General features: G+C 37.0%; 1 protein-coding gene across 3 annotated transcripts in view; it reads right to left on the minus strand.

Annotated features, from left to right (window-relative positions):
* FRMPD4 (FERM and PDZ domain containing 4) overlaps window positions 1–12,620 on the minus strand; it is a 298,975-nt gene that overhangs the window by 69,304 nt on the left and 217,051 nt on the right. For all 3 annotated transcript variants that reach the window (XM_085212172.1, XM_085212165.1, XM_085212182.1), the window contains exons 3-4: window positions 6,192–6,352; window positions 3,920–4,022 (exon numbers count right to left, since the gene is read on the minus strand). In XM_085212172.1, the coding sequence (XP_085068298.1) occupies window positions 3,920–4,022; window positions 6,192–6,352 (264 nt within the window). The remainder of the gene's footprint in view (window positions 1–3,919; window positions 4,023–6,191; window positions 6,353–12,620) is intronic.

Genomic DNA, 12,620 nt, shown 5'->3' on the forward strand with positions numbered 1-12,620 from the left:
GGTGAGCAAATGACCGTGGAGCTGGGTTAAACCACAACATTCTCCTTGGTGGAAATTCAGAATCTTGTGTAATTTTTTTGGATTGAAGATAGAGTGGAGCAAAAATTTCATTTTCCATTTCCTTTTCCCTCAGTACCACAACTTTTTAAAAGTAAATTTCCCAGCAGTGTTTTTTTGGAAAACAATTACATATTGCATTAGACTAAAAACTCTGTTCATTTTTCAAGGTTCACCTAACAGCTAACATTTGTATAGACTTTTATTTAAAAGTTTTGAATCCAATTAAGTTTGATAAAGCTTTACGATTATCCAGTTATGAAATCTGTCTTTTTTCACATGAAGTTTGTTTGTTTTCTTTGTTTGGTATACTGTGATCCTTATGCCTGTAATTTGAAAGAAGATTATTTTTTCTCTTACTCTCTGCAATCATAAAGTCAAAGCATTTCTTGTCTTTACAAAAAGCTGTGAGGGAAAGCTGCATGAAAACAGTCATAGAATGTCACATCACAAATATAATATATACCTTTCTATACCTAATCAGCAAAAGACCATATAATCACAGAAGAATACTGTGTTGGAATATCAACTTTCCACTGACTAGTTACAGTACTGTGCAAGACATGGCACAACACAAACCTAAAGAAAAGACTTCAATTTGATGCAGCTCTGAAAAGCAGAAGCCTAATGAAGCTGGTTGATCTTCATGGAGAGCCTCCCTCAAGTGCCAGAATGGTCCAGTCTGATCTGCAAGGAAGTGGGTAGTCAAAGTAAAACACCAGCTTCACTTCATAGGGAATTCCAGGCTAAGATCCAGCACAAAACAGAAGTGTGCAGGAGATGGAAATGGACAGGCTACCTAAGAGAAACAGGAAAATACTACTTAGCCAGGCAGGAATGGAATTTCCAGTCAGCCTTAGCCTAAGCTTAACTATCACTGAAACCAGTAAAGATGTGAAGATTAAGATGGGCCTCTTTTGATACATCAGCAATGAAAGAAAAACCAAGGGAAAGCTGCTGAATAGGATGGGAAACCTAAAAGAAGACACTAAAAAGGCTGAGGTACTTGATTCTTTCTAACATCTTTGCAAAGTCATATTGATCAAAGCAGATTCTTAATGACCGAAAAAAAGAGGAATATCTTGCTTAAACAAAACAAAAGTAAAAAAAAAAAACAGAGAAAGGGGGCTAGGAAACTCCAGATCAGTAAAGTTCACTTCAGTCTCAGGAAAATTTTCCACAGAAAATGATGTGGGATCCTGTTGGACAACAACTAGAACATGAGTCTACAGCGTCCTCTGCCAGTGGAGTGAAGTGCATAGTGCGCTGCACAAGCAAAAGCATAGCCAGGAATCTGAGGGAACTAATTATTTCTTTACCTTGCAAAGCTGTACATTTACCATTCTTTCCAGTTTTGGGTCTCAGATGTTCACTGACAAAAAGCTGCTAACAGTTAACGACAACTAGAGACTCTAGTGGAGGGCCTCTAAGATACCTATAAGGCTCAAGCACAAGACTTGGAACTGACTAAGGAAAGAGGGTTTAGCCTGAAAAAACTTAGGGAGAAAGCCAAGTCTTCCAATATCTAATAGGTTGCTACAGAGAGAGCAGAGCCAGACCCTCCAAAGAGGCGGTAAGACATGGAACAAAAGGTAAAGGCCACAATTTGTACCAAGGGAAATTCCAGTTGGATATAAGGAAGAAAATTGTTTATGATGCCACTGGCTAAGCGCTGAAACATCTGCTCAGTATGGTTCTCTTTGAAGATAAACTTGACTGGACAGGTGCTGAGAAAACATGTCCAACTTTGACACTAGCTCTGCTTTGATCAAGAGATTCTGAACTGACCTTCAGAAATCCCTTCCACCTCAATTTTTGAATGATTTTGTGATTATACTCACTGCCTCCTCTATGCATCTAAAACATACTCATTGCTATCAGCTGGAAAACAAGATTTCAAAATTGCTTCCATCCACATCGAAAGCTGAAAGCAAGTATTGTTTTCAGAGTTGCAGACATATCCTATCCTTATGAAAATATTTTGTTATAGTAGAAGGAATTCATCACTTTATTGGCGTAGAGAAAAGCTTCTGCTATGATGTCAGGACATACAGCGACAGTTTCTATTCATTCCAGGTGTCCCACTGGCATGAAAAGAAAGCTCTTCATTTGAAATGCTGTAATATACAACTCCAGTACATTTCATTTCGAGTCTAATCAAAGAATGAGTCTCTGACAAAATTCCAATGGCAGATAGATTTTGAGAGCTGAGGTGGGCTTATAGTTTAAAAAAAGTGTCACCGAAAGATTCTACTGGAATACAACAGCACCTAATTTGTTACCTATAGAGTCAAGGTAATCAGGAAGGGCTACATTCTTATTCTCATCTGAGAGCAGACAGAGGAATCAGCCACATAGTAAGCCCTCTTTGTTTCAGTTGCAATCAGTCTAGTTTTCCTAGTTGTTATTACTATATATTGCTGGAAGCATATAAATGAGACGGAAATCCTAATTCTGATTACTAAGTTATCAAAGAATCAAGAAAAGAATGAAGACTTCAATATGAACCCTTTACGAAGACACAATGATATCAAAAATGAATTTAAGATCCATTTGTGAAGCTTATGCCAGTGGTCAAGAGACCGTAAGTCACAAATTTAATAGGAGTAAGATTGTTTCTGCAGTTTATGTGGTCTCAGATCTTTTTTTTCAGCAAAAAGCAAGTGTCAAAGTTCCCTCCTGACTGTTATATGACTTTCAGGTTGATACTTTTTTTAAAATCTGGAAATGCATGGTATTTTGACCACAATCATCTAATAGAGATAAGCATGTGTTGCTTGCACCTCTATTGCTGTAGTGAAGAGGCTTTCATAATATTACTGTAGCTTCTTTCCCCAGGAATTGAGCATCCATCTGTGCAAAATGTGATCTGTAGGGGGAATACAACTATAAGGGCAGCTCATCCATTTCTGGAAGCAAATGTAACTTTTCAAAATTATACAGGTGACAGTGATAACACTGACAGCTACCAGTCCTGAGGAGAGGTACCTGCACAATTAAAACTTGTGTATGTCCTAGAAATTAACTGGACCAATTCAGAGCTTGTACCAATAAGAAAAAAGACATACAAACCAAACACGTCTCCAGCGACCTAGGTCCTGAAAATAAGCTGTCTTATATTTAATTTTTAATTTTTGAATTAACAGGTTTTTTTTGTTTTTTTTTTAAATGCAATATACTAACATTTCTTGTTACTCAAAATACAGTTTGTTGGCCACATCACGTCAGTTTCTTCACCTTGAGCATTTTCAGTTTCTCTTTCCTTTCTTTCTATGGCCCATTATAAATATCGACACTTTTCCTTTCCTGAAGTATCCAGTCACACATTTCTCTTGTTTTCTGCCTCATATTTACACAGCCCTGCCTGCTCTCCTCACACAAACTCTTCACCAGCAATCCACCCAAACATGTACCACTCTTTGAGCTTCTCTACATACTCCTATCTCCACTCTCAAAATTCTCCCAACACTTTTTCTTTACTTTTCACATACAACAGACTGTCTCAACTTTCTTTTTGTAAGAAATGCAACAGAGAAACAATGACTGAAGCTGCTTAGCTCCAGGATTTATCTTTTCAATAACTCATACCAAAACAAAATGCCCAGAGAATACCATTCCTCTTTCGATGCTCAAGCATTTTGGAACTGTTCCAATACCCCATTATATTTCTACAGCTACCCGAAGGACATTTAAAAGGATACTTCATTTCCGTATTGGAGTATCTCACACTTATTCATTATGACTGAAATAACATTATTTTCTCTTTTTTCCACCATGAGAAGGCAAGACTGCAGTATAATCAAATAACTGCACAGGAAGTAAGCCAGTGGGTTCATAGTTTAAGTGACAGGACATCAACTACCTGACAAGGTCGATGACTCTCTCCCTCGGAGCAGTGCTGACGGGCTCATCATTAATCATTATGATCTGATCCCCCGGTATAAGCTTTCCTTCAGAGGGGCCGCCTGCAGATAAATGGAAAAAAGCAAGGTTAGTAGACTATTCAAAATGACATGCACACTCTGCAGTTCATATGCTGTAAGTCCCTTCTCTTCAACTAATGGCGTGCTTAACACTTTTTTTAACTTTACTTCCTCACCAAGAATATCTTGAAAGCCACTGACTAAACAGTTTCTATTGAAGTTACTCAAGTTAAGTTCCAAAACTATATTTGGGAACATAACAATAAGAGCTAGATTTTCTGGAGGAGAAATAGGGCCCATTAGAGTGACCTAATTCATTCTTCAAGTTATGATCAGCCATAATTCATAGCTTGCTTATCAATGTTTGTTTGACATTCATATAAGACCACCCCTGGTAAAGACTCCTTTTCCTATAATTATGTAATCCTCTTTAACTACTGTTAAGATCAGAAAATCTTCTCTGGTGTCTACACATTACTTCTTGTCCCAGCCAAAGTAGCACTGGAGAACATCATATTCCTCTTTTCTATGAGACGTCACTCACCATGTTTGAAAGTCATTTGCACAACTTTCCTCTGACTTTCCTGTTCTGGGCAAAACAAACCTGCTTCCTTCTGTCCTAAAATAGTAAGTTTCTATGCCTCCAGTCTTGGAGTCTCTTTTCCTTTGCATTCCTACTGCTTGGTGAACAGAATTTTACATAATGCGTTCAAAAGCACTGGCACTTTCAGTTAGATGCAGACATTAAAGATTAGTGTAACTAGGCAATCAGACGTGCCTATGTGCTTTTGAATTTTAACACTATTTAAATTCATGCTATGTTTTATAAAATGTACATAATATTTTGCTTCCAGCATGATTACATGCCCAAAGGAGAGAATAATATCACAATTCCAAATCAAAAGTTATATCCTCTAGTCTTTTGCCTTTAAGCTCTGCATCCACGATACATCAAAAAGTATCAAAAAAATTCACCAATATGAAGATAGTCTTAAAAGAAAATGTTTCAGTATCAGAAACAATTCAATTAGTAGTTAAGCTAATGCTATTCCTCTCCTCTCTTTGACTTGAAGATTTTACTTTGCTTATACATCCAGCATTCATGGATACAAATCCATATACAAGAATGTTGCTTTGAACTCATCTTTCCTTCTATTCACTTGGAATGCAAGGTAATACTTTTTCCAAATCAAACAACAACAACAAAAAATTACATTAATAACGCTAACTTGGGAGAAAAGATCTGTCTGCTTCAGTTCAAATATTAGTTACAACATTCACTCCATCTGAAAGCAATACAAATAAAATCAATGCACACACGCGGGTAAATGACATCAGAACTCCATGCAGTCAATTTTGCCTCTCCTCTGCTCTCTATGGGGATTCTGCAGAACATATTGAACAGGGGCAAAGTCAAATCCCCGTCCTTAGCTCCAAGGCAATTTATGTAACAGCTGAACTTTTAAGCATAAAGCCTGCTGGTTCAGGAGACTAAGCAGTCCCACAAATTCAAAAATACCAAAAACTTCAATAATTTTCACTGCAGTTAGGAAGTTTTGTAGATACGTTTTGATCTTGCTTTTTTTACCACTTGATTAACAGAGGAATCCTTAAAAAAAAAAAAAGAAAAGAAAAAGGAAAGAAAAAATGCCAGAATAATGTTCTTTAAAGCCAGTGACAGCACGAAAAACATGTAAGTTATAATCATGCAACTCAGTATACCTCCTGAAATGCTAATTAGATGGCAATGAGGGTGACATCAAATCAATATGAACGTAAGTGGGAGAAGACTTTCCTTTCCGAATGAAGTAGATAATTTTGTTTCAGGCAAACAATAGTAACAGCTCCGAGCAATAATCTAAAACTGACTTTTTGTTAATGTATTTACATAGGATTCAAAAAGGAGAAAACTACCTCCTAATACTACCGACCAAGCAATTTTGTTTAGTTTTTCTGCTTGAAGACTTCAACAGTACTTACATTTGTAACTATATCTCATCTCAGTAGATTAAGTTCCCAGTCAGTATAAATACATTCACAGAATTATTGTTGACACTCTCAAATAATTGCACTTCTTTTGAAGAAAACAATGGAAATCAATACAATTTTTTAGGAATATCACTACAGCTATTTTCTCATTTAGCAATCCAGCCAATTAGTGATACTAAGAAGTGCCAAGTTTGCTTTTGTGGTCACGTGAGGAAAACATACCTGGTGTTACTGAGCGTACAACAACTGGCTTTTCACTACCAGCCACAAAACCAAATCCTAGCACAGGATCCCTCCTCATTTCCACTTTCCGAGGGGCTGGAGGGGTTATTTGGCAGCTCTCTATTCGAGGGTCTTCAAATGTGGCTGATTGTGTCATGTGACTGTGGGGGAAAAAAAAAAAAAGATGAAAAAAGGAAGAAATTATTAAAACATGATTTTGGGATATCTACTTGAACCAAGTAATTTCTGCTACAACATGAGATGAATATTTGAAATGTTTCCACCGTGAGAAATAAAATATCAATGTAATAATTTTTAATTATATTTTCTTATACATAAAATAATACTGTTGTTTACAGGTCTCAAATACTAATCAATAGTATCAACCTGTAAAAAGGTCCCTCTTTGACAGCATACATTTAATCATATCCCATATATGAAAGAAAAATAACCCAACAATAAAATCCTTGTCACCTGTGTTTGAAATTTCCATCCTTCATTTGTTGGAAGAGAAAAATAATAGAGTGACCTCCTTATAATATAAAACATACCAATTAGACTCCAACAGTCTTTTGCAAGAGGAGACGACAGGTATTCAAATTTGTTTTTCTAAGACATTGAGAAATATTCAGAGCGGAGCTCTTTCAGACTTCCTGAAGCACAGGTAACAGATCTTCATTTCCTTCTTGAGTAAACTCTCCAATGTCACACCAAACTGTTCCAGCAGGTATGGGGCGGGGAGGGGAAGGGGGGAGGGAGAACTTATTGAGAAAATCTCTTTATCAGCAATTATTAAAATATCTTAATTTCAGTTTAAGTGTTACAACAAAGTTTACATGTTGGACATAGAAGAAAAAATTATCATGGCCTCCATTTCCCACGGAGGGAAATATTTTGATTTTTCTAGAAGAAAAAAAAAAGGAAGAAAGCTATCCAGTACAACATATCCATGAAAGATGTAATAGATTAAAAACATAGAGACTGATAAGCTAACATTAATGAACACTGAAGTGTGGCCACTGCATGCAGACTGAACTTCGCTGCTTTGCACAGGACTGTACTTCATGTTTTCTGCCCAATGACTGGAGCTCCCTCCTTAATCATGGCTACCAATTCCCAGCACTACTTCCACTGACAACCAAACCACTCATATCCTTCAAAATGCCATTAATTAAGCTTATGCTTCAGGTAACCTAGGAAAACAGTCATGCTTCTTTATAAACCGCCACTGGAGTCTTGATTCAAGAGAACTGACAAACTGGCAGCACTGAAGACAAAGCAACACTTGATCCATTTATTATGGAGACAGATTGTCATCAGCTCCTCACTGGCTTTGATAATGCTCAAATATTTGTTTAAAGCTGCATGGCCAGGAGGTAACTTTTCTTTATCTTCAAGAGACTGTAAGTCTGCAGGTGCACGACTAACTCCAGTTCTTGAGAGTTAACACAATAGACAAAGGAAGGAAAATTCTGACCCCATCTGCAAGAAAAGCACAAAGTCCTGCTCTGAGAAAGGTCACAGCCAGGTGCCCAACCTAAGTAAGTTCTGCAGGACATCAGAGAGGCAGATATCTCTTCATCATTTTGAAAGCTGGACAAATAAATAAATAAAAATACAAAAATCAAGTAAATTTCCATATCTGACAGCCTTACACATACAATATTAAAAAATGAAAATTAGGAAATGTTCCACACAACCATAATCACTGCTCTCATCTCCTTTCTCTTTACCATCCCCAAAGTACTCCAGACATATGTGATTCATAAGGAGAAAAATGTCATAGATTTGTTTTCAGCACCAGTGGCATGCAGAAAGTTCTTCTGATCTTTTTCCTAACACATACACACTGTGCATGACACCAATCTCCATTCCTTCTGTGCTCTTTTATTACTGTTACACAAAACAGCAGAAAAATCCCTGTAAACTCTCAGCAGGAGTTTTTTTCCCATTACTGGATTTTTCTAGGGCTTTTCTTCAAAGAAACTCTCTATCCCTATCACTAGATTCAGACTGCCTAAAAGCAAAATGCTGCTTTTTTATGCATATGATCAGAGGTAGCAGAAGGCTATGTCCTTACAAAAGCAGGAGAGAGAATATCTCTGTGCTGTCCTAGCATCTGCTAGGTGAAGTCAGAAAAGAATATGTATTTTTGCTATGTATAAAATCATATCTCAGACTTCATTCTCCTCTCCCTTCTGCTCTTCCATTTTTCATCAGTAAATTCTAGGTCTATTTCCATTACTTTCATTCAAAAGAAGTTAGAAAGTCTAGAGTGTTTTATGCAGACCCTCTATGAAATTATCTTCAGATCCATCAGCCACACTCCTCCCCATCAATTCCTATCACAATTAGGGCTCCCAGATACCCAAACATTTTGTCTCTCAGATGGGACATTTTCTGAGCTGTCACTGGTATTTCAAAAACTATCTATTTAAAGTTGTGAACTTTGCTTTGGTAGGGAACACAACGTTCCGCATTTGTCACCTCCTCTAGGTGACAGCCTTACTAAACTTCCCTCAAAGTTAAAACGCTCTATTTAATCACTTCTTCCTAATAGCTGTTTCCACTTTTGTAATTGGGGCACTATGATCTGCCACTGTTTCTGAAGAAGAAATGCAGTATTTACAAGCAAGTTGAACATACTGCTTAAGCCTTTGAGAACTACTTTTCTGCCATTTTACATCCTCTTTCTTCAAGCACTTTGGTTTGAAAACTGAATTGGTAGGGAGAAAAGCTCAAGAGCCACATTTCAGATAATAAATTCCAGGATCAGACCTATGGTTTGGACAAAGAGAGCTCCGCTAGTGGATGCCTCGCTCCAGCCACCGCATCATCTCATACTGCAATTCTGCAGCACCGTAGCAGCACCGTAACATTTATTCAAAGCCTAAGTAAAAGGATCAGCAAAGAGCAGTTCATCAAGATGCTGAGTGCCGCAGCAGGCTTTATTGATTTTTAAGGTTATCCACCTTCAAACACACCAACGAAAAAGGCTCTGCATCTCGTGCTTCCAGAGCTCGCTGCATCAGGCATTCTTGTATCACTCAGTACTTTGGAAGTGTATTTCGAGAGAGCAGTACGATATGTGCATATGACCTCAGAGGAGATGAGTACTCAACGCTTTGTGTGATAATAGGCTGACAAACCCATCTCTTCCTGCGGATAACTCATTATTCAGATGCCAGTTGTAGTGCCAAAGTAAAGACTTATTTAAATGTTGCATTAATTTGAGGTATTTGATCTCCATCTCAGTTATGGAAAAAACTGACTCCTGATGTAAGCAATTAATATGCTAAGAGTTCCAAACCAGAAGCCTGTGAACTCAAAACCAGCACCTTGGGGAACCTTAGACTGAGCATCACTTAAACAGTGAAAGATCTTACAATAACTCCAACAATGCAAGGTTCCCATTTGTTTCAAGCATAGTAGAAATACATTTAAATGGTACTGTGCTTAGATTATACCTCACTCTCTCTCTCTAATTTTTTTTTAAGGAAAAATGGAAGAAAAGGAAGAAGACTCAGATTTTAAGTGTGAACTTTTCTTTTTACATATACAAACACAAACTGCCCTTACACCACCTTTTCATAAGAGATCCTTATTTCCCACCATTCTCAATAACTTTACAAAAAGCTCTCTTCTCTGACACTCTTTTTGTGAACAGTAAGAGACAGCTGCCAGCATTGAAGAGAGTAATTCTCAGACAACTTCTTGAACAGAAATTTTATATCTTCCAAGATGAAGTACCTACTATGAAAAATCATAGCAAAAGTTTAATTCCAAGTATGTGCTTAAAATCTCTCTGCAGCAATTATTCCATTCAAAAAAGACTGTAGTGGAAAATGAAAGAGAAGGTGCCTGTGTGTGCCTGGACACAGAACAGACTGGAGGCATTACAGTGTTGAATAAAATTGGCGTGCATCCTCAGTCCCAAATGGATGTGCAATGAGTGAAAGAGGAAGAAAAATAACAAAGAAGAATGTCCTGGTGAATACTGACCAGCTGGGACAAGGCAGCCATCAACTACAACAACAAATCAACTGCCCAGTGTAATAAGTGCATATCTGAATTCACGCCAGCAAAATTAGAGATACGGTTTAAGGATGGTACTTTGCATCTTTGGATCATTAGCTTCAGAATGGCTAACTTGTTTATGTTTTCTTTGGAAATTTTGTCAGTATTTTCCTCATTCAAATTAGACATGATGAGTAACCCAAAGAATACCTAAACAAAGACTTCAGTTAAAATGAGAGCTTGATTTTAATAATGTATATTAGTCATCAAAATCTAAGTATCCTAGCAAAATGTTTTTCCACCTTTAAATTTTCTTGTGTCATTCACTGATATTTGGAATACTAAGTAGGCTAATTCCGAGAGGTTTGTACATGGCAGCTAGGAAAGTACTGTCCTCAGCAGGCTGACATTTGTTATGGGTGAGTTTGCTTCAGGGTCTAATTATGCTATGAATCTTAAAACTATCTCAAGAAGCCAGTGACTCTGATCATGAGATTACTTTGGTAATATGTAAAAAAAGATACCTGAACTACTTTAGTTCCATTCTGCAGTGACATTCAAGAAAGAGCATAGAAGGTGTTACCTCAAGGCGAGTTAAATATAGCTGCACAAACACTATCTTAACTATAATCAGATACTTCCATTTTATCATTACAGCTTGGAGACAAGCTGCATTTTGGTGTTTTACTTTGTATTTTGGTATTACAGTTAGCATTGATAACTTCAGAGGCTAACACCAAGTCTCTGTTTGATGGTTTTAATCCTTAGCTGTAAAATTTCTCTGCTATACCAGTTGATCTAGCTACAAAATAGACTCCCATTTGACTTTCATGCAGGGCAGCTTTAATCCTGGGCAATGATTGAGAAAAATCTGTGGAAATGTCAAACCACTCATGGACTGATGAGTGGAAGTTGGCTTGGAGGACAGAGATAAGAAATTCTTAACATAGGTTCAATTCAGAAATAGCAAAAACGCTTCAAATTGTTGAGTACTGTTAAAAGTCTGTCTCATTAACTTGAAGGATGTGGAAAACCTGTTTTGCTGACTGCAGTTATGATTTTCAGACTGATAATATTAGACACAAAGCAAACATTCAGGTGCATCTGTCCACCTGAACCACTCAGCCCACCAGATTCCCATCCTGCCCTGAAACTATATCTTGGTTCTTATCCTGTTCAGAGTCCTGGGTTGTGTGCTTAAAATTCCTTTGTAACTGGGAGTGATAGAAGTTATTTCAGCAAGAAAATAAAGAAGGTCTGACTCGCACTCTGTCATCTGTCTTCAGGAATCAGCAGCAAGTAAAATGGCTTAAGTCTTGAGACAATATTATGGAAATTGATAATAGTAGAAGATATTTTATCATGTTTCCCTTGATCTGGAAAGACTATCAAAACAAACTGTTATAGGTGAGGACTTATCAAATACACAAACTCTGCAAAAAATGTTTTATCTTAACTAGTTTTATCTTAACAAGTAGCTAAATATGAAAGATAATCTTTTCTTTCCTGTTTCCTCAAGTTCCTGACACCTCTCACTATACCTCAAGTTAATTTATTTTCTCCAGGAAATCCCACAAAATTATTAAGAGCGAGGATACGTCAAAATCATGTATCAACTTTATCTGCCTTCTATTTGAAAATGACATTTTAGAAAAGAAGTGTCGAAATAGTCATCGAATTGTTAAGTGAAATTGCTGCTCCTGCAGAGAATCTGATGCCTTGAGAAACTCTTCTTTAACTCCATTTTGCAGCAAACAAGATAGTTGCTCACAGCTCAAACATTCCTTTTAGTCATATTCAATGGACGAAAGTTGCTTTTTCAGCTGTTCAGAAAGGAGTTAACTTTTGATACACCAGTGAAACAACTCTACATTCTCTACTTTTTCACTAGTTTTCTGCAGGTGTGTATGTTGAGAATTCAATATCACAGGCAAACAATATAACTGGGAAGACGTATCAAATTTGTTTTTTCTTCCTAGGACTGTTTTTCTGCCCTGGCGTCAATTCTGTTTTTTCATAAACTTCTTCAGCAGTTAAATCCTCTAAAGTCAGGTCATTTTATAGCACCCTAGAAAATGTTGGCATATGCCATCTGGTTGAACATATGGTAAAAATGTAATTAGAAAGAAAAAGGTTTGCTGGTTTCAGAAGTTGGTGACAGCTTTTTGATAAAATTGGATACAAGGAAATCTGACACACAAAAAAATTCAAAATCTTCTTCCTCTACTGCTGGGCATGATGTGCAATCTAAAGCAAGACAACGTGAAACAAAATCACAGTGAATAAAAGTGACATGAATGCAAATATGTAGGGGGGGGGAAAGATTTATGCTCAGCTTCAGGCCAGCACTGTCAGAAATACAGAAAGCATATTTTACAGCAACAATTAGCACTTCATATTAGAGGATATTAG

Source organism: Meleagris gallopavo, chromosome 1 (genome assembly GCF_905368555.1).
Source record: "Meleagris gallopavo chromosome 1, MGAL_WU_HG_1.1, whole genome shotgun sequence".
NCBI classification, from domain to species: domain Eukaryota; kingdom Metazoa; phylum Chordata; class Aves; order Galliformes; family Phasianidae; genus Meleagris; species Meleagris gallopavo.